The 26,427-nt window shown below is 42.7% G+C and overlaps 1 protein-coding gene across 20 annotated transcripts in view; it reads right to left on the bottom strand.

Moving 5' to 3' along the window:
* Positions 1-26,427, bottom strand: part of celf2 (cugbp, Elav-like family member 2) — a 239,241-nt gene that overhangs the window by 172,634 nt on the left and 40,180 nt on the right. For all 20 annotated transcript variants that reach the window (XM_035907267.2, XM_035907270.2, XM_035907281.2 and 17 more), the window contains exon 2: positions 18,450-18,485. In XM_035907267.2, coding sequence (XP_035763160.1) covers positions 18,450-18,485 — 36 coding nt within the window. The remainder of the gene's footprint in view (positions 1-18,449; positions 18,486-26,427) is intronic.

The raw sequence follows: 26,427 nt of genomic DNA, 5'->3' as shown, positions 1-26,427 counted from the left end.
TCTGCTGCAGTGGACTTTGTCGTTTGATGTTCACGCTATCTCAACCCACCGCACCACCTATAAACCCTCACATGTGCTAAACCACTGGAAAATATCCCCCATGTTTCTCACTGGGAGAAACTGCTTGATGCAGAAAGCGCTCAAAGTCATATTTTTCATCGGGAAATTGCAAATGAAGTGCATGCCTCAAAAGCAGTTTCATTTGTCACCCAATGAAGCATTCACCGATTCAGTCAGTAAATTATGGTGCAATAAATTACTACCTGCAAACATCAATGAAATATGTTGACTCATTGCAAAACAAGTCAACCTCAGCATGACTGTTTTTCATGATCAGGTGCGCAGCAGAAGCTTGTTTCAATCTTGTATGCAACAGGAGGGGAGTTCAGACAAAGTGTGACTGGAAGGGGAAAATTTATCTGTAATCGGAACTTTAAAAATAAAAATGATTCACTTTGAAAGGCTGGAATGGAGTGGAAAGGCTGGAGAGAGAAAAGTTGGGCGTCTCGACTGCTTGGCTCATATTTTGAAAGCAGGGATGCTTCTTTCCTTCCCATCCTCACTACTGTCACTTCATTACTCTCCTGTTTCAGTTTCTCGTAACGTTTCCCAACAGTTCAACATACAGAACAAGAACAGGCATTTCTCCACCATCTCCCGCTCAGCCACCATCCCTCCATAAGACATGCAAAAGAAATTGCACAGATTTCAGTAAATAAATAGCAAGTACAAATTCAAGCTTTGTTAGTTGGACACAGTCAAATGGTGAGTGGTTGAGTGGGTGCGTTTGGTCTTCTTACCGAGATCCCCCATTCCATCTGTACTCTGTTTTTCTTCATTTTAAACAGCCAATGCTACAAAAAAGTCTCGCAAATTATTTTCCACCACTGGTGATGAATACTGATGAAAACTTACAGTACATATTTTTACATTGCAATACAGTGTTTTAAATATAATATATTATGTTATAAACCTTAAAATAATTATATAAAAGAAGAATCTTCCAAAATTAACAAGTTTATAATTAAAAATTAACTGGCAACAAAAACAATTATAAGATTCAAATGAGACTTTTATGGTCTATAATAAATTGTTAAATAACTCAACTATGGCGTTAGACCGCCATGTTAAAATGCCCCGAATTTATAAAGAGAATAAAAATCTTTTTATTTTGGTTTTTATAACCAATTAACAACTGTATGGGAAATGTTTTTGATTTATTTACTTGTAACTCACCTGATTAAATGATTATTTCAGGCATTGCAACCTCAACTGACAAGTGGGTGCTGCTTGCTGTCTGCTAGGCTTTAGTTTAGCTCCTATGAATTCAAGCGCTGGATATTTGATCATTCTAATACACACCAAAATATGTGCGCCACAGTTTTTAGTGAAGGACACTTTGGTATATTTTTTGTATGTCAGTTAGCACTGGTCAGTGCCATACAGTCTTTTGGGGTTTTGCGGGCTTCCAGTTTGATTCAGTTTTATTTATTTAGCGCCTAATCACAACAGTCAGTCTTAAGGTGTTCTATATTGCAAAGCTACAACCCTGCAACAATACAGAATATCCCAACATTCAGACGACCACCTATGAGCAAACACTTGGCGACAGCGGGAAGGAAAAACTTGCTTTTAACAGGAAGAAAACTCTGACACAACCAGGCCCAGGGAGTGGTGCCCATGTCCTGCCACCGGTTGGGGGTGAGGGACGAAAGACGAAATACGAACACGTCTGGATTAAACAAAATGATACAGTGGTGGCCACAAAAGCTAATTTCAAGCTTCACAAGTCTACAAGCCAGTGGGTGGCTTCATCTCAAATCTTAAACAATCAGGGAGCATTAAAAGTCTCAGGTGAAATAACAGACATCTTTATAGTTTCATCAGATAACAGTGTTTGTGTGTGTGTGTTATTGTGTAGGTCCAACAGAAAATGTGGCGTTTTTTTCTTACTTTAAGACATCAGAATTCTATTACAAGCTTAAGAATCAGCACTGACATCATTAAATGCTACAACTCTTGACACCAAGGAAGCGAGTAAGACTATAAATCATACATATTCATGTACATGTGGGTGGAATAATACGAAAATGTAAATTAGCTGAAAGGCAAACACAGCGACTGCATGAAAAACATTGTATATAAATAAAAACAACCGAACTGTGAATGAAGTCAAAGGTGAATGACACTGACCAGCCAGATGTTTAATTTAAAAGCGGTAGAGGCAAAAAAAAAAAAAAATTACTGTTAGCGACCATTTATTTGCTAATTCTTCAGCTTTAACTGCTTGTAGTCCACACAATGCTGCTAACACAGCAGGAGGAGGGGTGAACGAAGCGGAAGATAGAGAACAACAACAAAAAAAGCAGAAGTACAAGCATTGGATGTTACGCTTGACTGGGCAAACAGTTGCAGGGAAGCAGTGAGAAATATCCTGCCAGCTAACAACACTGTTAGGCTGAAGGTCCGGGTAGGAGGTGTTGCAGTAAAACCTGCTAGACGTCAAATCTCCAGAAAACACAGGAATAAGCCAGCATCTGGACTTTGTTTAGGTTCCCCCTCCACACACACACACACACACACACACACACACACACACACACACACACACACACACACACACACACACACACACACACACACACACAAAGATGCTCATGAACCTCGCTGATGCCAAAGTAACCATGCAGCAGAGGCACACCCTAGCTGGAACGCATGGAGGCAGCATCTGGGTCAGAAAGAAGTGCTCGCACGTGCGTTCTTGTACGTGCGAGCGCAGATGCGTGTGCGTGCGAGTGTGTACCTCAGCAGCAGTTCGTCAGCTCTCATAGATCCCGCACCGGCGGCTGCAGGAGGGAGGCGGCAAGTGGCATCAACACACACTCTCCCCACAAAGCCCAGCTCGGACGAATGCTCCAACATCACAAGCAAACTAATGCACTTTATCAGGATACAAGCTGGCAACTCTTTTCTTTCCTCCTCCTCTTTTGTCCTCTCTTCCTCTCTTCCCTTCCCCCCCACTGCTAGACGTTTGCAACAAGCGGCCTCTCTTTGCTTCTCTCTCTTCTGCCTTGTTCCTCTCAGCCTCTCTGCCGTTGTTCCCTCTTCTCTCATAGAGAAACAAATGTCCCCCCCCACCCCAACCCCTACCCCACTCTCCACCCTCCTCTTCTTCCCTATCTCCCCCTCCCCATACCCCCCACTCTCTAGCTCTCGCTCTCTCTCTCCCTGGTAGAGCAGCAGAGCAGTGGAGACCCCGCTGGCTTGCCTAGCTGAAGTAATCCCCTGTGACAGCTCAGCTCATGTTGTTATGTTGTGGGCCTATTTGAGTCTAATACTACAGCTCTGGAACAACCTAGCGCCAGTCCAGCTCTGGACTGCCTGCATGACCACTGGGCATGGCCCAGTCCGGCACCGAGCCACGCCGACAATGCCCACTATTCGCATTTACTGCACATCATCTCTGTGTTTCTGGCACAGCTCAACCCGGGCTCAGACTCCAGATATAGAGCTGCAGACAGAGTGGAAAATAAACCAACCTTAACTCAGCTTTACCACCCTTCTATGAAGTTTTTATGAGGTAAATAAATCGTATACATCACAGTAAAGTTGTGTTGCGCCGATGGAAGAAGGCCAAGTACAGCATGAAGTCAATTGTGCACTGAATTTTCACAGTTTATTAAGACGGAATATAAATAACCTCAATGCAACAAGATTAGCATATCACAAATAAATGCAATTTCCACAGCCTCTGGTGTAGCTCACAGCCTCCTGACCACTTCCAACTCCCACTATTTAAAAGAGAGTTGAACACGTATGATCCGTCCTCGATATTGTAATTTTATTGAACTGTTATTTGCATGAACTAGTTTACAGCTCAGAACATTACTGACTTGGCCGTACCATGCTGGCAATACTCGGGTGTCTGAGCAAATATTCATAAATCCTGGTGTTAATTCCAGGTCGTGGAAGAATTTTTGGCCCCTGATTCTGTCAGAGTTTCACCACAATATATGACCTTTTATGAAAAAAACTGGGTCTGCCAATAAGAAGCATCATTCTCACCTCAAGCAGCCTAAGCTTTCCAGAAAAGTGGAGCAAAACTAAAAACTAAAAGTCTGGGGCGAAGCGGTTAAGTCTCCAGAGAGAAAAGGCTCTCATGGGGAAAGAAACTGGATGCCTTCTGGAAAAACATGGCTGAAAATCTTGGACCTGCAAATCTTTCTTTAAAAATAAAGGAAAATCTCAAAAAAACATTTATTTTCAAATATTTCAACCTTTTACTGCACAATTTAGTGCAAAGTTATGAACTCTAACTTTCTTAGGATCTATTTCATGTATGTTAATGGACAGTCAGAATAATGACTGACTGCTCTCTGATTAAAACCAAGCTCAGAGTTTTATTGAATATTTCTCCTCAGGCGTCCCACTCTAACTGTCCAAAGCCTCCTGCAAGTACAGGCTGCGTTTTCGAAGGGCCAGCCTCAACTCCAGAGAGACGGCTCGGTCCAGCAGATCATGCCCAGCACGAGGCAGCCCAGACAGGCATGTCTCAGTGAGCAGCCCTCCCGAAGGAGGCCCTGCCATATCAGGCTCCATATACCTGGCACATCACAGCATCTCCTCCCCATAGGAGGCTGGGGCTGAAGACACAGGCAGGGAGCTTCTGATTAAAAATTCATCTCTCTGTTTATTATGATTTATGCATGTTTCAGTGAGCCAGGAACGAAAAAGAGAGGAAAGGAGAACAGCTTCATTAGTGCATATTGTGTGTATGTGTGTGTGGGTACCATGCCCATGCTTGTTTGTGCACTGTGTGTGTGTGTGTCTCCCCTTGCACGCACACATCCACACATGTGCGTGCATATGTGTGGATGTGTGCGTGTGTGGCTAGCTGGCAGGTGGGGGATAGTTAAAATTATGGATTGTACGTGAGCTTCATTAGAATGTTTGGCATACAGGGCAAAATCGTCTGTCTTCACAAAACACCTGCATTTCACTGAAAAACAACAGCAATTGAAATCCTAAATTATCCGGCGTGCACAGGCCATTGGCATTAAAATGCAGCAGACACTTTTGCTAACTTCTAACTTAATTACCCATTTCCGCCTCTGTTGTTTACCATTCAGATCGGATCGGCCTCTCATTGCACTTTGTCTCAGCCAAAAGCGATGGCAAGCGCGCGACGGTGACAAATATTGACACATGGCGAGCTCGTCAACAAAAAAGTGGTGACTAAGAGCGTGAAATACCTGGCACTCTCACATATAATGATCTCATGGATTTTTTTTCCCCCGCTCAAAATCCAACATATGCTGCATCCACTCGTGTTGCTTATGTTTATTAGTCTGAAAGCTGAATGCATAAAGAGCACAACAACCTAAAGCCTAAAAGGAGCACACAGCGGTGAATGGAATGATGCATTCAAATTACAATGCATAAATGTTGACAATGATGACTGATGATTTGTTATTTACATGGCTAATAGCTCACACTTCTGCAGGCATTCAGTTACTAAAGCTGTGCGAGGAAGCATTTATACATTAAAGTGGGGAAAAACAACTCTGCTATGAGCTTACATTTAAATATAGACCGCTACAGTCCCATTCTGAATGAAGGAATTAGAATATTTATTTTTTTCTGATAATAATTCATATCATATCAGTTACAGTATTAGGGTTGCATTAGCAAAATGTATCCTTTCCCTTCTCTTTCACTGTTAACATGCACAGCATCTTATGTACTTTGACTATTAGTCTTTCATAGCTTGTCCAGTGTGTCAGGTGACATGATGCCAGTCCATTTTGCACTTTTGCCTCATTCCTCACATGGTTTAGGTTAGTAGACACAAGTGTTTGTGATTTCTGACTGCTGACGTCAAACTGTTGACTCTGCAATCCAAGAATTGAGTTTCCTTCTTCTACTCTTGCTGCTGCCTGCTCTCCATGACCTGCCAGTGGTCTAATCAAACGTGCTGAATCAAGAAGTGCTAACCCAAAACACCGCTTTCAAATGGCCAGTGTTACCAGTTGGTAACAGTCCAACAGCCATTATACCAGTAGGCGGTTTCTTCCACTACTTTAATAGCTAATTATCACCTCGGCGTGGTTGTGCCTACTAGTTAATCCCAAGGAATAGGCAAAGTATTTCGGTATTGAAAGTCTTGGACAATTTCCATCTTGTGCTTGGACACCTACTTGTCATAAGGTCATTTACACGTTGTAAAGATCACATTTATAGGTTACCAAAAGTATTTTCACAAATGAACTCTGGATAATGTCTGAAGAAGCAGGCTGGGAAATAGTCTAAAGTTTCCCTTTTTCTGTAGCATAGACCAGTGGATAACCTGCATCAGATGTATTGATGAAAAATATCCACTCATTCATCCATCCTCTTGTGCTTCTCCATTTCAGGGTACCTGAGTACCCAGACACGGGACAACATGCTAATTCCACACAGAAAGGCCCCGGGCACATTGTGGACTTGAGCCCAGGACCTTCTTGCTGTGGGGCTAAAGTGATAACCACTGCACCACCAGGATGCCCTCACCAGAAAATAATAATAATAAAATAATAAATAAAAAAGCACAAAACTAAGTTCCTAGCATAACCGACACAACAGCGAGAGCAGTGAGGGGTGAAATTTCAGTGTGTCGGTTGAATATTTTTGCAGTGTTTCTTGTTTTTTCAGTCTTGCACTTTTTAGTCGGTCCCAACGGTTGCGCACAGTGACGGCAGTGCAGATTATAACTTGTTTTGATGAGAATGACTGTAACTCATCCAATTTAATAATTTGGAAAGAGGCGTCGTGTTTTCACAACATTTCGGTTACAAGTAATTGATTTGGAAAGCTCTTAATCGGAAAGTATCTCTTTGACAGAAGTCAAAACCTCACCATCATCGACATCCGAAAAAACAGAAATGTCACTCAACTCGCCTGCATTTAGTTTGGTTTATTATAACGTTTGGTTCCCTACTGCGTCTGAACGGTCAATGGAGTTGTGAAGCAACAACAACAGAAAAGTGAGCATGTAACTGGTCTACTTCAGGAGCGATAAGCTGTGCACACACCCTTTGAATCATTCTGTGAGTTGCCAGGTTGTAGTTGAAATTGGAGTGAATGGAGAGAACGTTCCCAGATCATCTATAAAACAAAAGTGCGTTACAACTTCTCAACGATAAAGTGTGAGAGTTTTGCAAATTCAGGGAGAAACGGCAGAACAGGAGGGTCTTAAGACATGGGAAAAACGGGAGTGTTGGCAGATGTTCAATGTCTGATTCAACATGTTTATCCTCAGATGCATTTCTGTCAGGTAATGTTCAGGCTGTCGTGCATGTGTGAAAGTGGCCTGAGCATAAAAAAACTCTACTGTAGATTTTACATGCACACAGAACTCCAACAGAACGCTGTGATAAGAATGGCTGATGATGCACTTTTTTGGACTACAAGCAGGTACACGAGGGTGCCTACCAGCCATATCTATAGGAGTGATAAATAGGCTGAGAACATTCTAAGCTGGTGGCCAAATGCAAGCGAATCTGCTGAATAAGACATCAAAACCGGTTAAATGTATAAAAAAATCCATCATATTAAAGAAAAAACAAACTTCAGCAGCTCTTTAACCTCTCAGCATCCTGCAGGCTGCTATAGAAGCACTCAGGAGGGCTCAGTTGCCAACATATAACACAAACCTTAACGATCTAAACTCTTTACGCTATCCCCAAGCAGCGACCTTGTAGAGGTTGAGAGGTTAAAAACAGCATTCATTTGAATTCTAATTCCATCTAGTTGCCTTTTAATTGGCATTTTCTACACACTTCCTTACATTTATTTACTCTAACGAGGATCTCTCTGAAGGCCCGCATCAGTCTCTCTCTGTGCTTGCTGATGGAAGCCTGCTCTCCGCATACGAGTCTGTGTTAAAGGGCTACTGCTGGAGAGCATAGAACATATGGTGGTGTACAGGACAATCAGAAGCTAAGTGTTAGAGGGAACATCCCCCCCCCCCCCCCCCCCCCCCGTCTCACGATATCTCAAATTTAGCCTTAAATTAAAAACATTGCCTTTTTTGTTCTTTTTACAACATTATGACATCATGCCTTATGAAGACAAGCATCTTGTTTTTGTCATTCAAAGCGAACGCACGCTGTGGAGCTGACATCGCAGTAACTTGAGGCCCAGTTGAACCGAGCAGCCTCTGTCTCTTTTAAATCGTGTTTACGATTTAATGACCTATTTGCGTTTGTTGTTTCTGCCGCGCGCCTGCCTCCACTCGCTCTCTCCCATCTTTCTCTCTCTCTCTCTCTCACTTTGTGTCTCTCACTCCCTAACACGCTCTGACAGCAAAAGGTCAATGCCCATTGGCTACATGGGGGGCACTGAGTGATGTAAGGGGGGTTGTCATGGTAACGTGCAGGGCACGGTGCAGCGGTGAGGATGCATTTCGGTGCCAAAAACCCAAGCCCGGGAACCTGAGCGAGGATCAAAAGACTCGAGAGCTCCACTCGCAGGGCAGAAGTGCACGGGGCCGGGTCTGGACCCAGGCAAGATGCGACACTGTTTTAACCGTTTAGCTGTTTACTAGCCCGGCAAATGGGAGGGGCCGGACTTGGCCCGTCATGACAGCGAAGCAGATCTGCATGCAAGAGACAGACAGCGAGGCCCAAAGACAGTCAGTTGTGAGCAGCTCTGGTATGTCTGTGAGCCTGCATTCTGCTGAGCTTGGCTTCACATTAATAAAAGAGGGATTACCAAAGTCTGCAGGCTCCTCTTAGGCCCCTCTCCAGCCGAGAGCTGAGCGAGGTTCGCTCGCTCAACCCCTCTGCCTTCTTCCCGCCATCCTTCGCTCCCTTTTCTTACCCTCCTCGGCATGCTGCTCACGTTCCTCCCATTCAAAAAAAAAGGAAAAAAAAAAAAGAAAAGAAAAAAAAACACTCTCATGTGCCTTTCCTCCTGTCTGTCTCCATCCCATTTCTCTCCACTCAACAGTACAGGAGGGGGGAAAATGCACCAAAACACAGATAAATTATTTAGATTTTTTTTCCCCAAAGAAAAAGAGGAGGAAAAAAATGCTTGACTCTGCAGTTCGAAAGAAAAGGGAAATAGGAAAGGAGGAGGGGTGAGGAAATAAAAATTGCATTAGATACAAGATTCTGCAATCAGCCCTGCGATATGAAGAATTAATCTTATCTTACGCCGGCACACACGGCCAAGTAGGAGAGAGCCTCCAAAGACTTGGAGATGACAACGGGACAAATTCGCCTTTCCATTACGCTGCCATTCATCCATTGTGACGGCAGACACCTCGCGATAAGCGGATGTATTGTTGCCATTGACAATGTCATTATGGGACAGTAAACAAGCGATGCAGTGGAGGGTCGGGATGAACCGGGTGGGGCAAGAAGGTCACCAAGACAATCTGGAATGAAAGGATGCGAGACCCCACGGGAGAGATAAGACTCCTCTTCGTCGTCTTCTTCTTCTTCTTCATCTATCTCTTTTCTCGCGCGCTGCAAAGCCAAGGACGGGCATATGCTTAGAACAAAGCCCCGGCACTGCCAGCGTAATCAACTCCTCTGTACTCCAGCAGCACAACACAATCTCCCCTGGAGGTCATCCACAGGAAAAGGCTTAGAAGGCAAAATGGCTGCAGGATCACAGGCTATTAAGATGGGAAAATAGGGTGACAGTCACCCGACCTCCCACCTCCACATTCCTCTACAAAACATGTTCAAATGTGAACAGAGATGGCAGCGCGATTGATGCCACGTCATCGTGGAGCTTATTTTTGGACTCTTTGACAACCGTTTGCAAATTACTCAGTGCTTCTAAAACTGTGGGGTGGGCCCCCTTGGCGGAACACAGAGGCACTGCAGGAGGGCGCAAATGGCTGGGAGAAAAACGTGCAGTGAAACTAAGCAGAATAAACACGGTTAATTAAGTTAAGGGGAAGAAAGGTAGAAGAGTTTACCTCGCGTTTTACAGATTTGGGGGCTGAAAATGAGAAGGCATTCGTGTGCCACAAAGTCGACCGTGCTGACGCTTCAAAGAAATTTTCCAACACTAAGGCAAGGCACTTTTTGTGCCACTCTCTGGTCTTTTCTAAAGAAAAAAGGGCAAGCCCAAATGAAATCCCAAGACCGGGATTATTCTCCCTCGCAGATGTGCACACCGACAGCTGTGGATGCCACACAGACACACACAGTAGCTGTTATTACACAATTTTGTAACTTGCTTTGAGTGTGAAGCAATCATGCAGTAATTGGTCTGCATAAAAAAGTCTGCAGAAGCTGAAATTAAAAGCCTTTGATCAAACTTGTAGTTATGGTGTCCCTACGTGTGCCTGCTCCCAGAGTTTGTGTGTTGTCCAGTTATTCGTTAATCATAGTCTCAGTGTACTCTTTTAGCCTCTCTTCTCCTCACTGGTTGTGGTAGATAGCTGCCTGTTCCAGTTTCTGTTTCTTCTTGAAGGGACTTTCTTTTTTCCTACCTCCGCCAAGAGCTGTTCATATCAGAGCATCTGACACTTGGCATTCTCACTAATTGTCAGGGCTCTGTGTGCGGCAGGCGGAGGTGAGGATCCAAACGCAGGACTCGGGAAGCCAAATTTCAACAGAAAACCACAGCTTTATTGCTGGCAAAGCACAAAACATGAACAGAACAACGAACACTGCGAACCGGAAACACACAGCCATGATCGGATGGTACGACGCGACAGAGAGCACAGGAACACACAGGGCTTATATACACAGGGAGGTAATCGGGGAATGAGAAACAGGAGGGAGACACAGCTGGGAGAAATTGGACGAACGAGACAGGGGTGCAGTAGAACTGAACACACTCACATGAGACACGGACCTTCACAATAAAACAGGAAACAAGAACCCACTAAACAAAGACGCAGACAGAGGCAGACAGAATATAACACATGCAACTCAAACAATACATGAAACAACAAATCCTTAAACACAATAAACAGAAACAAGAAACTAATAATAATCTGTCATCATCATCATCACCACCACCACAAGCACTACAAGAGAATAAGAAAACAATCCATAATGCAAAAACACACCAAAATAACTGAAACACAGATTCATCATAAAACCCAACAAAGCACCAGAGAAACATAAAGAACGATCCATCATTCAAAAATAAACCAAACCATAACAACTCAAAACACTGGGTCAAACTGACCCAGAACCGTGACACTAATATTATCGTGTCTTCACCTTACTGTGTCTTGGGTTGAGTGTTCTGAAACGGAGCTACAATTACAAGACTGAACTGCACTGCGTGAACTAAATCTATCCTCAGTTGATTTACGGTTAATTATGTTAGTTCTTAGCAAGCAACACTTTTAAATTACTCTTTTTCTTACATGAGTGGAGCGGGAAACACTGGTGGCACTACCCCCAGTCTCCAAATTTGTACCTGTGATATAAAGTTGAAAATCCTACGTGATTTTCTTCTCGAGTTATTGTGTTGACACCAAATTCTTACAACCTACTGGAATATATTGGAACTTGCCTGCCATTTTTTAGGAGCTGCACCTATGGTATAAGTGTGAAAATCCTAAGTCGCCTCGTTCTTGAGTTACTGTGTCCACGCTGCCCCGTTGGTTGACGATACCTTCTCTGTCTTTTACGACTGAGGATTAAAAACGAAAGTTCTCCATCTAATATGTTTAGGTCTTTTACTTACAGTACAGATTGCTGCTATGAACGGAGCCTTGTATTCACACCTGCACCATGAGAATAAAACAAATCAGCCTTAAACAGAACCTCACATTCTTGACGATGTTTAAAGTATAACACCGGGACGTCTTCGCATACGCGCTAAGTCTCCACCCTCAGCATATGAACAGGATTGTTTATGGTTTAAACAGGTTTTCACCGTGTTTCACAAAGATCACACAAAACACTGAAGATGAAAAGACACAGCACTTACATATTCGAGGTGTGTGGCTGCGCAGTGCCTGCATTATTTACACATCTTGCCTGGTGACTGACAAGGAATCCAAAAGAATGCAGTCTTGATGCCACTGCCTTTTACTGCAGTTGTTAACAGTTCCCCGTCTCCCACTTTATCCCTCCTGTGGCGCTGTTAGCACCTGCAGCAGCACAGTCTGCAGTCCTCTGTCTAAATCGAGCTTTAAAGCGACTGTGAGAAATCCTTCTTAAGACTCTAATGCAGTTAATGACTTTCAGTACATATAAGAATGCACCAACTTCTGATCTCACAGGATGATTTAAAGTATCTACATAATACCAGTCCTTTAGAAATACTCACTTGGAGGCATATATATCAGGTAGGAATGACCTGAAACCACAGAACATTGATCGTTTCAGTTAAAAACATTATACAAATTCTTTTGTGATTCAAATTTTTTTCCTAGAAGGCCTAGAGAATCCCACAGTTTCAAAATGACACTAGCTGCATTATATCCATCATCAGAGTCGACGGAGGTTTACATTATCCTCGTATGCACTAACGCCAAGCAGGTTAGCTGAGCATGGAGGTGGCAGGAGTGGTCCTGTTCCATTTGCAGACATTAGCACAGAGAGATTAATTTGTCCCCTTCCATTAGGCGGGAAAGCAGCCGTCATGGATGTTCAATTATCCCTTAACAAAAAGAGAAATAGACAAACACAGCAGCCTTTTTAAATAATAAGCACCATGCAAGTGCATGCGTTGCATCATATGGATGCATATATGTGTGTAGGGGAATTGTTTGCATCTAGAAGCTGGAAGGAGTGCAAAGGGTCAGGTGTGTTTTCCACAGCGGCTGACGGCTAATTACCGGCAAAGTCTGCAATTTCTACGCCTAATATTCAGCTACTCAGCGCTGAAACAGAGCAAAAGAGACGACATGAGAGGGGGAAAAAAAGAGGGATAAAGAGAGGAAGACAGATAAAGGTTGTTGTTTTGTTTAGACTTGCTGTCTTCCTGCCGCTCTCTCCTCCTTTGTGAAGATTTCGACTTCATTAGAATTATAATGAACATCAGCGAGGCTTCCTGAAATATTTTTGGCTCCTTGAAAATAAATGAATACACAAGCAAATCAATTCAAATCTGCCCATTATGCCTGTTTTCTGGGTCGTATAAAACATGCATAATGGGCCACAGTATAAGTTGCGCAGCGCTGTATGTTGCGGGAGGCCGTGATAATAAGCTAACATTAGAGGATCATTTGTCATCATTTCCCAGAATTGTTACATATTCCAGAATCAATTTCATCTGCGCAGTGACACTGACGAGCTCGTGACGGCGTATTGACGGACTAAGACGCACATCGGGACGTTACGGTGGCAGAGCTAACCGTGCGGCAGAGTCATGTGAAATTCTGGTATGTTTTTTTGTGTTTGTGTGTGTGCGTGTATGTGTGCATGTGCGTGTGCTTGTGTGTTTCGCTGTCGTGCTCCGCCGGTGTGATGATGTTGCTGTGTAGTGAGACTCGCTAATTGGCTCACCTGTCTCTCAGCCATCTGGAGCCTCTCAAAAAAGAGGAAAAAAAAAAAGTCACACTGAGTTCCCCCAACATCACACACACACACACACACACACACTGAAAGGCATGCATATGTGCCTTAGCAGAGAAAAAGACAAATGTGGGAACGTGCAAACAAGCGAATGAAAATGGAAAAGGAAAGTAACAGCAAATCTAAAGATATTTTTCCCCCAGATCGCAATCTTGTAACTGAATCATTACTGCGCTTGAAGAACTAATTTCAGGAAGATCAACACCACCACCAACAACAAAAACAGTTTCTTTATAACGTGCTACAGTAATCATTCAAAACAAAATTAATGTGATAATGATTAATTATGGCAACAGCATTGTTTGCACAGGGTAGAAGTTGCTAATAAAAGAGCGCACTTGCAATCAGGACTCGATTGAAATGAATGTACAATCAAAACAGCCGTATATTCTTATTGTTTTAGGAAATCACTGCAATGCAAAGAAGACACGCCCACGAGTTCAGCTTCTCCCCGTCTCAGCGAGGGAGCGTCAGCTGGAAGAAGGAACTCCACTCCAGCATCCCAGAAAACCCCGGGGCACAACGCTCTGACTGCATGTGTGTGTGTGTGTGTTCAGACGAATCTGCTTTAATACCTAGTCGTGTTCTGGATTGATTAAAAAGCAGCAATAACACCGAAAAATATATTTTCCGATCAACTATTCAATATGATCCAACTTTTTCAGGGGATAAACTAGTAAATTATAAAATAATGATAATAAAAAGATGAAAATGTAGTTCCCATGAAACAAAACAAATGTACCAAAAATACAATATTAAAACAAACATACCACGTGTTAAAAAAGTAAATAAGTAAAGACATCCGAAAATCATTTAGGAATAGAAAATCAGTAAAAAATGATTGTGTTATATGCCTGTGTTCAACACTATACACTATTCGATGCTTGATTAAACAAAAATAACAAAATGGAAGAACAAAAGCTTGTAATTATATGTTAAAATATAGAAACAGTTACAATGATACTTAAAATATTTAATAGAAAAAACAAAGTAATGACGTGTGTGTGTGTGTGTGTGTGTGTGTGTGTGTGTGTGTGTGTGTGTGTGTGTGTGTGTGTGTGTGTGTGTGTGTGTGTGTGTGAGTTTTATTCTCTCAGTGCTCTGTGTGTTCCAGGTCAATGGTCTAGATCACACATACAGAAGTCAGTCCCTCCTGGACCACTGTATGTTCACCTGCCACCCAGGCTGTCTGTGTGTGTGTGTGTGTGTGTGTGTGTGTGTGTGTGTGTTTTATCCAGAAATTGAACCCCTGTGTCACTCAAAAAAGAAAAAAAAAACTCTCTTGAGAGAGCAGAGAGACAGATTGTGGGGAAGCGAAGGAAGAAAAGATATAAGAGTCCGTCCAGCTCTCTGCACACAGACCCCCCTCTCCTCTCTCTCTCCTCCCCGTCATTAGCAATTCTTCATAATTCATGTGTTTGAATGAAAAATGGATGAACAGTGAGCGTGACACCGGCATAGCCTCCGACAATTAAAATCCCAATGAGAATTAAACAACTGCTGCAACAGTTTCACTCTTTTTTTCTCCTTTGGCCACTTGTAACCACCTGATTAGCATCCACTCTTTCGTCACATGATGGCACCTAAGGTAAGCTGAAAGCCACAAAAAGGGGTAGCAGAAGGACCCAGCGCTGATATTTGGTCGCACATTCTGAACACACCAAGAAGAAAATAAGTTTTTGAAAGATGATCAAAATAACAGAGGCGAGATAAACCCGGATCCTGTCCTTTCCAACACGCCACGCTGCTACTCGACAAGAGAGAGAGAGGCCTGTGTTTGTTGTGTTATTAAAAATCGGAGTCATTGCCCTTATTGACGAAATGCAAAAGTTCTGGCACAAAAAGTGGGGTTAAAAAATGAAATGACCGGGAGTGCTTTCAGGAATCTGCCACGCTGCAGCTCCTGCTGGACGTTTTCTCACTGGGGGACAAATTAAAGCTCAGGAAGGAGCCTTTAACACCGACGACTGTCACTGCAGAGGAGAGCGGATACTCCAGCCCGTGTCTTCTGACTGCCAGTTCCTGTCTCATAAATATTCAGATGTGGGAATACTTGGGAAGGTGGGGCCAGGAGCGGCGCATCAGGCAGTCTCCGTAGCGAGTGGTGGGGGGAGACCGCTGTTGTCATGTGGCAACCGGGGAGGCAATAACGGACGCAGCGTACCGGGACGCCACATTGTGTGAATCCCTGTAATTACAGTCTCTGCTGTCTGTGTGGGTCTGGCTCTGTAAACAGGAAGTGTGAGTGCATTTGTGCGTGTCACGCGCACCTGCAGCCCTCATGCCAAAGAGGAACTTGAGGCCTTCGGAGAGCTGTTGTATCTGTTCCACTCGTGAGCTTATGCTATTCATACACTAATCAGCACTTGTTTACCACAATTGGTGCGTTTTTTTGATGTGTGTGAGCTCGCTGCTGGCACGCACGTGTGTGTGTGTATGGGTGTGTATGTTTGTGTGTGTGTGTGCGCAGCGTTCCTCGCCATCTCAGGAGGTCATGTCAGAGCCAATAGTGGGTTTGCGGCTCATAATGACCGATGCTGAAAGGCATCCGTGGAGCCATGCCTGCTAATTATCAGCTGTGTGCCTTCAAAGAACATTATCAGGACAAAGACCTGCAATTATACACACTCATGCACACAATCCCTCCACACCCTTTATCACCCCCGTTTCCGGCATCAGCTCTTCCTCCTCCCAAACTGTCTTGTCTTGATTGCAGTTCTCCTCTTTCTTTTTTTTTTAAACTCTTCTCCACACCGCTCTCTCATTTACTCCCTACGACTCCCATGATCCTCTTTTTCTCTGTCCCTGCTTCATCCTTCCAGCCTGTTTTCATTTCCTGTAGTCCCTTTATCTATCCCTATCCTCCCAATTCCAATCCTATCCTCTCTTTCAGCTCCCTTGTTGCCACTTTTCCTATCTGTTTCTCCCCAACCCCTCTCACTCCTCCTCCGCCTCCTCTCCGTCTTCCATCCTTGCCCCAGCTCCTCTTCTTCTTCCTCCTGGCCCAAAACAGGCACTTAAATAACGAGCCGGGTGTCAGTCAAACCGCCAGAGAGCTTCATTAGAGGAGGAGAGCACACAGGATCAAATTATACGCCCAGTTCTCTTTTGTGTGATTGTGCGTGTGTGTGTTTGTGTGTGTTTGCAGGGGATTGTGGGGGGTCGGCGGCAGTGATGGTGGTGGTGGTGGTAAAGGCACAGAGGAAGTAAACACACGTTCCGGAATGACGCAGCTGTGTTGCGGATTAGTGCCTAAGACAACACACACTGGTGCGTGTGTGTGTGTGTGAGAGCACATGCGACATGCGACAGTCACAGCCTCGCTTATTTTCTCCAATCAGAGAGAAAAACAAAAGCAAAGTATTTTGCCTAATTATTCACAGCCACAGCCGCCGTCGCTCGCTCTTCCTCCCATGTTTTGCCTCTTTTCCGCCAGTGTCGCGTTCCGAGCCGGATCTTGTTTTTTTGATCTCAGCTGATTCACCTGCCGTGTTTGCCTGTCAGGAGCAGCTTTAGACTGATACTATTTAGAGACTGTAGTATTGAAAAATCAGCAGATGTAGAACTCATCATCGTGTAACAACATGCTATCTATTTTCTTGTCACACTTCCAAAAGTACAAAACATTTATTTAGAGGTTAGCCTGGTTTACAAAAAACATTTATATATTTATATATATATATAAAAAATAAGAGTAATATTAAAATTATAGAGCCACTGGGTTACTTAAAGGACCACATCAGTGGTCTGACACGATTCAGTCCATTAAAATCGCATATTCTTTATATTACTGCTGAGTATTTTCCAAATATACTGCGAGTTTTTAAATGGATTTCTGACTTTCCAGGGAGCCATTAGATTCAGTTCATTTCACTATGGAGTAAAAAAATCAGCTCACAGAGACTTAAAACTCACTAAGGATAGGTAATCCATCACAGCGAACATTTCATCACCTTCTATCTTTGTTGTTTTCTGCTTTATTATAAAGAGAAATAACTGCCTTTTTTTTCAAGAAAAAGAGAGAAATCACATTTTCATCTCTACACAACATTTATCCTTCTTTATTGTTTGCCTGCTACAATGTATTTTTGCCTTTTCGGTTCATGAATGCAGTGGATTGTGATTCTGGAGTACCCTTCAACGCAGCGGTGACCGCACTTACAGCAGCACCTGCTGACGCATTATGGATCCTATAAATGTTTATGAGATGTGCTATTATTAGGGTCTTTGTTGGACAACCAGTCATTAACACCTGTAGTTCATAAATGTAATATTTACTGCGAAAGAAAGCATTATCTCTGATTATAACTCAGGTCATAAAGCATTACAGGTGCATTAGAAATCTTTATGAGCTTAAAATGATTCAAACGGATAAAAACTTGCACCGGCTCGTCCACCCCCACCCTCCGACCTCCCTCCATCTTGTAAGAAATGGGAGGGCGCTGATGGTTTTCAGGGCAAGATATTCATTCTTTTCCTGTTAACTAGGCCTCAGATGAGAAATAGGTAATGCTATTTTAAGATTGGCCCTTATTTAAACCTTCTTCTGCCCTCCCTCTCCCCTCTCTTGATCTGTCGTTCTGTCGCCGAAGGGTTTAGTTTAATGACCCTCTTTGGCCATAGATCTGAGGCACGTCACATCTCTGCCTTTTAATTTCCCCTTTCTCTCTTTTCCTTTACTTCTCTGTCTCTCTCTCTCAACCCACGACCTCATCTCATCTACCTTCTGTCCTTCTGCGGTCCCCCCCTTCCCCCCTTTTCACAACACCACTCCAGTGTTGATGCAGCCAGTGCTTGGCCTTAAGCCTGGAGATGGCATGCTTCATTGCAGATGAGGCCAAAGGAAGGCGAAGGAGTGAGGGGAAAAAGGAAAAGGAGAGGAGATGATGAAAAGATGTATTACAGTACCTTTGTATCGGTCCAGAGAGGTCACTGGCGTCCTGCCTACAAGACAAAGACAAAAGATTGTTGAACAGCTGTAAAGAGAATAAAAATTATTTACCTAATGATTTGTAAAAAGACAAATCGAATATAATTTGTGTCCAAACAGAGATGCTGACAAATGTAAGTGTCTATTCCCTCAAACTAAAAGCCTTTTTTCTCTCATTTTAAGTTGCCAGCATGATAAGAAATTTCTACCAAGATATTTAACAGCAGGCACTGAGCATTTAATTCAGGGCACCCTTCAGTCAGTATTTTTCTGCTCGCTGGACTTCAGGGCTGCCCAGAATTTCTAGGCACAGCTGGCAGATTTCCGGAGTTCATATCTCTGCTATTTGCCGATGAGGTCCTGGTGGCTTCATCAAGCGGTGACCTCCAACTATCACAGAGGCCCACTGCAGTCAAGCATAAAGCGGATGGTAGGAGAATTAGCACCTTAAATTCGGAGGTTACGGTTCTTAACCGGGGGGGGGGAAAGAACTGACTGCCCTCAAATTCGGAGAGTAGAGCAGGAGTTGTAAAGCTTGATGGTGAGGCTTTTGATTTTCTGACTGAGCTAAATTCCCTTCATCACCTATGGCCACGAACTGTGTGCTGTCGCCAAAAGAATTACGATTCCAGGTACAAGTGGGAAAAAATGAACTTTGTTCTGGGCTTTCTGGGCATGGTTCGTTAGCAAACGTTCACAAGAGGACCCGGAGACTGGCGGGTGGGCGGAGAAACAAGGACGTTTAATAAAGACTTAGAGTTCAACAAAGGGTGCTACACAGTGTAACAGGTGAACCCGACAGGTGAGTTAACTTACACTGACGAAGGCAAACAAACGGAACAAGAACGGGGAAATGAAACACACAAAAGCACGCTCAAATAAAAGAAGAAACAAATCAGACAAAAACAGTCAGGTAAAGAGCGGGGGACTACAGAAGGCAGGGAAACTGAAAACTACGACTGTGGAGGTTTGGAGTTATGACTGGGATGCCTGATGATCTTCTCCACAGCAGGTGACTCGACGTTTAGGGAAACACCTGAGCAGACCCAAGACATGCTACAAAGAATTTCCCTCCAGTGATTGCTTGAGAGAGGGAAATACAAGCAGTTTTGACTTAACTGCAGAGAACTAGAAGCAGATAAACAGTAGAAAAATGTATACATTGATGCAGGATAGAATCTTAATAGAGCTACATGTAAACATCATATCAGTGCACATCTCCAGTATGCTTTACAACTCCAACCTGTTTCCAGTCATGAAACAATTTCCCACTATAGAGTAACCCCCTCCCTATAACTTCAAAATAAAATTATCCAACAAACATTGAGATTTACTGTGAGAGACATTTCTGTGTGCTCAAACAGTTACTGTATCTCTTGCAGCACACAGCAGCATCCAGCAAAGGTTATCATCTCACTCGGGTTTTCCCGTAAATGTTACCAGGCTGCAGTTGCATCATTTGTAGGTGATTTCCTGTTAAGTTCTACCTGTTTTCAAAGCAAATACATGCGACTGCAGCTTTAAGCTACTTTTTAACCCTGGAGCTAAAACAGTCCGTCACCAATGAAGGCAGCGTTTCTGGAAACCACTTAAGATACTGGCAAACTAAAACCACAAAGAAGCACACCCCCACTGAGCCATCTAAATAGTAAATTGGTCTAGTCTGTCCTTGGGAACAGCAGAGAAACTTGCTCGTTCCACTGGGTTTTCTCCATAATTCCCTGCTGCTTCCTCTTTTTCTCTCCTTCCCTTTTTGTTTTATCCCTTCCTCCAATTCTCTGTTCCTCTTCCACTGCATGTAAATAAATTGGTCCCCAGGCCCCACCACTAGACACTGTATGCATGTGTGTGTGTGTGTGTGTGTGTGTGTGTGTGTGTGTGTGCGTGGGCGAGCCAGCATTACACTCAGTGCAATACAGACACGCACAAGCAGACAAAAGCAACCCTCCAGAGCTCAGACGCACCGAATTAGTCCGGGTTTTATGTCACAGAGGTAAATAAAATAATAATGAATTAACACAATGCTATCATTAATAAACTTTGTGTGTGTGTGTGTGTGTGTGTGTGTGTGGAGGTGGGAGGTGAGAGCAAGTGTGTTATGATGAAATGCTGGGGAAAAAACTCCTCCTCAACACAGTGGCCAATCACCGCTATCACTACTCTTTGCATTTCAAAGACGCACTCTTGTCCGTTTCATCTCCACAGAACCACAAAACGCTCATCTGTTATCCTGCTACACACACACACACACACACACACACACACACACACACACACACACACACACACGATAGCCACCTCCGCTTCAGTCCATTTTCCCAGTGCCATGAATTATGAAAAAGGGTAAATGGAACATCAGATACACACAGCCTGCACTTACAAGTACACACACCACATACACACAGATGCAAATAAGACACAACTAAACTACTACGCACAAAACTCGACCAGGGCTCTTATATTTTGAAATCTACATACATATATAACCTCCAAACGTTTACACTCCATGGTTCTTATTACTTATTAACTCGCATATTACAGCTCGATGTTAAAACATGCTTCGCAACTTAGACATTACAGAAAAAGTCAGCCAGTTATAAAGACTCTAATTAAACTTAATAACAGTAAGTTCAATTAAAGTATGATGACACTAAAAGCACAGTCAAGCAACTAAGAGTTCCTCTCACTTAGTCCATATCCAGCTGGGAAGCAAAAGCCAAAACAGGATAAAGCAGACGGGTCTTGCATGCTTTAATTATAAGACTCGTGCTTAAACTTCATTGACACTCGGTATGTGTCTAGAAAAGTTTAAGAAACCTTTATCAGGGTTTCTGCATCAATGAGTGGTGGTGTAGCCTTTATTTAAGTCTCAGTTTTATAAGAACACAATCTAGATGGAATTAATAACACATAATAGTGGTAATTCTTACATCTATATCGAATTCATTGAGCAATTAATCACAGAGCTAGCTGGAAAAAGTACGTGAAGTCTAATCTAGTAACTCCTCCATCCTCCTCCATCTGATGTTGTCTTTAGTTGCCTCTGAGACTTGAACAATGATGAAAGACGACTTTTTTGTCCATCATTACGTCTAGGATGTCTGGACTGAACAGCCCACTACAGGTCGTGTTAACATCAGGATTCAGATCCCTATATTCCAGAACCTGAATTTTCTTCTTCCTTAACCACTGCGATGTTTGTGTTCTTATGTTTTGGGGTCTTCTAGGATTTCACTGTACAATAGAGCTGACTCACATAGAATTTTTATACCAACAGTGATATTTGGTGATTTTAAAATCCAATATTCCAAAATATCGGCCAGTAATTTTTTTTTTCAGATACGCGAACCATAGATTTTTCTGACTTTTTTCTACTTAGTTACTTAATACCATTTACAGTCTGAGACTTTGCTTGGATCAGCTAATTAATCTGTAGCTTCCCAGCTGTCACCAACAGGAAAGTTGCAGAGTGCCCTCTGGTGGACAAACTATGCAACGTCAAGACACCGTCAATGGTCGTCAATGGCGATAAGCCAAACACAGACATCCACAGATTGGCAAATGGCTAATATGTGGCTCAATTGTTCAGTGGCTGCAAGGCATCCAGAATCTGAGACACCGAAGCAGCCTTAACCATGATGCATCCTCTACTATGCTTCAAATCTGTGAAAAACATTGACATTGTTGCAGGCTTCCACCTCCATGTATCCCTATTATGTTTCTTCTGAGATCCTATGTAAGTAATTATTAAGCCACCATTTCCAGTAACCACCTTTTAAGAAAGCAGCTGAGTTTTTCAGTAATGTAACTTTGCATGCATTTATTTTAAGGGATTGGAGTGCCAGTTTCTGCTCTTTAAGGAGCGCCTGACTCCAAGTAGTCTTTAAAGAAGTTACTTTACTTTCAAGTTTGGACTGTCTATGATTACTACAGCTTTTTGTTTGTTACTAGAGTTCTGTCACTTGTTGTTAGTTTTATATATATTCCCTCTGAAAGGGAAATGCACTCTCTTTTGAGACATTACCTTGAAACAAATATCATACACTGATTATGATTAAGTCCTTGCCAATTTCATCAGGATGGAATTAAAACACAAAAAATCCACAGGTGTTAGAACTGGTGGATATAGAAGCTTTATATTTCTGACTTCAGTGTTTAGTGTTTCAAGGTGTTTCTGAAAGTTCTTTTCTAGTGTATTGTATATTTTGCTGAGCACTCATTAGCCTTGTTTTTGCAATGATGCTCCAGGGTCCACTGCTAACTAAGTGTGGTCTCTGCTGAGACTGTGGAGATAGAAACTTTGAGGAGAGTCTGTCAAACAGGAACAGCATGACTTCAAGCTATCTACTGGCAACGTGAAGAAGTCGGGGACAGGAAACAACATTAAGTATCCCTTGGCTAAATTATTCACATTTGTTAATGTTGAAATTTCAGATTACTACTTGAAAACTTTTCAAAATTCTTACTACAAGAGTGTTATTTCAGCATAAGTGGCCATTTTAGGCCTGGATAGTATTTTAACCTTTCATCGTTTTCCAGCACACTGACTGACTCACACCAGAATTTTATTAGCTGCCCCATTACAGAGCTATTAATAGAATAGCTCTCTAAAATCTCTCTGCAGAAAACAAACACAACAAGAAGCTTTAGGCTTGATTTTTTGGAAATGCTTGTGCCCTTTGCTGGTCTACATAAGTCAACCTGACAAAATTTGGGTCAGAATTGATCACTGGGATGGAAACAGATGGGAAAACAGTGTCCAGGTGGAAAAAAGCCAGACTCATGCTTAATGACAGACAGCTTTTTGGCAATGTATGTGAACCCACGCACAAACTCCTGCAGACCTCACGCAGCTGAGGGCCTGGCAGAGACATAAAACAAAGCTGAAAACTTGAGGGGCTTCCTGGGCATCAGCGGACAAGGCGACGCAAAGACAGAGCAGGTGGCAAGACCTGGCAAGTGCCATGGGATACTGGGAGACACTGTGATTACCAGAAGATGTGATGCACACATAGCACACACCGCTACACACTGCTTCTGCATTACTGCTGTGTGAAGAGAGACAGTATGAGCCATTTAACAAACCTATTGAACAGCATCAAACATTCAGTATTTCTCAAACAGCCACACAGTAAAATACAGCCTGATTCAGAAGTACTTGCAAACACATTCTAAGTCCAAGGCAGCATCTTGAAATGCATTCAGTTGAAAGCACCCAAAATACTTAAGCCACAGTCATACAAATCACAGAATGACCATTGTGAGGGCACCCATTGTGCTCCAATGTGAACATTTTGGCAGTTCCCTCAACATGTCTGGCATGTTGAGGGTGGGTCTGACTCTGGTAGTAACCAGAGCTTCTAATGATTGGTAGCGATTATGATTATGATTGGGAGCGACTTGCCAATCATAAATGCCTCTTTTCCACTAGTACCTACTTGACTCGACTCTACCCAGTTTGGGTCATTTTCACCTTAATGTGGGTGGGGTCATTATAGCAACATTGCCAAAAGTCCCATAACATAATTTGTATGCAAAAGAAACACAACACAATAACGGATGATATACATGCTGCTCAGTCTACACCTTTTCGTCAGACTCGGGGACTGCCAGACTCATTTTCGTCATTCGGTCATCCTCCTTTCAAAAATGGCAGTTTCGATTTTTGTTAAGAAGTCACTCTCATGACTCATCGAGTGATGCCACTGACTGGCCAACTGCTGGCAGTGCAGTCTGTTGACACGGACTCAACTTGCTTTGAACTCCGGCAGAGCAGGTGCTAAAAAAAAGTACCCAGTACCAGGTACAACCTGGTACCAGTGGAAAGAGTGGAAAGAGGTAAAAGTAGCCCATAACGAAAGCACACCCGGTTCTAAATGTAATCCTAATGTTCAAAGCCAAGACATATTGTGTTAAATGAAACTCTAAAGCACACACAGAGGCCTTAAACTCACCAGGAAAGTTAATTTTCTCATGGACGTCTACACAATCTGACTTCTACTGCCAACCAAATGAGTCTCACCCTACTGGCTGCTGGAAAGAATGCAGCTATGTGGCATTTGTGCATTGACTTTACTTCTTAGGTCCCACAGTCACATCTATATTTTATGGAGATTCAATAAAAATAAATCCAGCCATTTAAAAAGCTAAAACAAGAGAATAGTTGGCATTTCAGCTTGATAGATTTAAAAAAAAAAATCTTTAATCTATTATCAGATTTGTTGTCAGTTACCTTTGCGCCGACTGTCTCATTAGCAGTTGTAAGACTACAGTAAATCAATTTGATATTTGCTTGTTCTAAAAGCCCCAGGAGGATCTCTAGCTGTCTCTTGTTTTTCTCCCCTGTTTCATCCTCCTCTCAGCAGCCCATCTGTGTCATCCTAACACTTTCCGTTTTAACGCTTCTCTCCTTCTCACCTGCCATCGTGCATTTCACATATACCCGCTTCACAAGCTGTACCCACAATCCCCAGCCAATCAACACACCCCTAACACACATCTTTAAACACTGATAAATGCATTCCCACACTTGACTTTCACACTTTCCTAAGGCTTCGCACTTTATTCATCATCTTAATCTTATCTCCATCGCCGGTGTGTGTGTGTAAGTGTTGAAGTGTGTGTTGCGTCTGTTTCTAAGTCAGCCATTGTCACTCTGAAAAACAGTGCCAGGTCTTAAGATGATGTCAGATACAGGCTGCTGGCCTGTCTCCAGATGGATCTTAACTCTCCCACTGGAGGATGAGCCGGGTAGATGGCCATGCCAAAGTGCCAAAGGGGGAAGGGGAGTGGATGGCATCAAGACCTGAGCAACACCAATGAAATGCTGTTTCATTAATCATAGTCTGACTGACGCTGCATTCAGGTGTGTCCAGAATAGCACAAATAAAGGGTTAATAAAAACACTGATCCTGATTCTAGTGTCTTATTGTGTGTGGAACTGTTTAAAACAATGCATTTTGAGTTGTTCAAGAAATATTCCCCTCAAAACTGTAAAGCTTAATGGTTTCTTCCTTTTAACGACACTTGAATTAAAAGGCTTCAAAGAAAGAAGTACTGCGTCCAAAGAAACTACTCCTCCTTCTTAATCCAGTCCTCTGTTGTCCATCTGTACCCCCAGTATGTTCCAAGAAAATCATATTTCTGGCTAAACGTACCGCTTCTGATTCATGCTATCACACTCCTAAAAATCCCTGAAATGCTGGAAGAAGCATAGCATTCAACCATATTTTGGCAAAACTAATCTGTTTGAAGATTTTGAGCATGTGGACGGACAATGTAGATGCTGGCTGAACAGCAGGAGTGGTTTGAGAAGGTCTGTGAATATTTCATTACAATATTTTACCATAAAAAAACAACAATCCATAGTCAAAACTGGAACTGACCGATGACACCATTCCAGCAATGAATGGAAATGATAAATCTTTTAGAATCGCCAAAATAAAAGGATGGGACATTTGATAGTTCCAAAAGCATACTTTTTATACTATTGTCTGGGTAAACTAATTTAAAGATTTGAATGAAAATACAAAGTTAATGTCAAAAGATATTCCAGGAAATGTCTGATCATCCTGACAGATTTGGGGCAATACATCACCATAACACAGATTTATGTACTGAAAAACAAGGTTATGCCCTGAACCCCTGACAATAAAACTAGTTATGTGTGGTTACTGTAACATAAAAAGAATGCTTTTGTTTCTCACATTTGACAGAAAAATCTTTACCACGTGCATTTCCTTTAAAGCTTTAAAGGGTAGTGAGATAAACTGTATTTATCTTCTTTAATATACATCTAAAGAGATAAATAGCTCATGGATTCAACACAAACAGTCTCACATATGTAATGTGCTGTTTGTTAAAGAAATTATAATACCCTGTTATACCTCAGTACATCATCAGAAGGGTTCTCTGTCATTCCCAGTCCTCCCTACAACTCTATATAGAGTTCTGGCT

The sequence above is a fragment of the Neolamprologus brichardi genome, chromosome 17, assembly GCF_056152115.1.
Source record: "Neolamprologus brichardi isolate AB-2024 chromosome 17, ASM5615211v1, whole genome shotgun sequence".
Taxonomy (NCBI): Eukaryota; Metazoa; Chordata; class Actinopteri; order Cichliformes; family Cichlidae; genus Neolamprologus; species Neolamprologus brichardi.
This window is presented reverse-complemented; position numbering and strand designations above follow the sequence as displayed.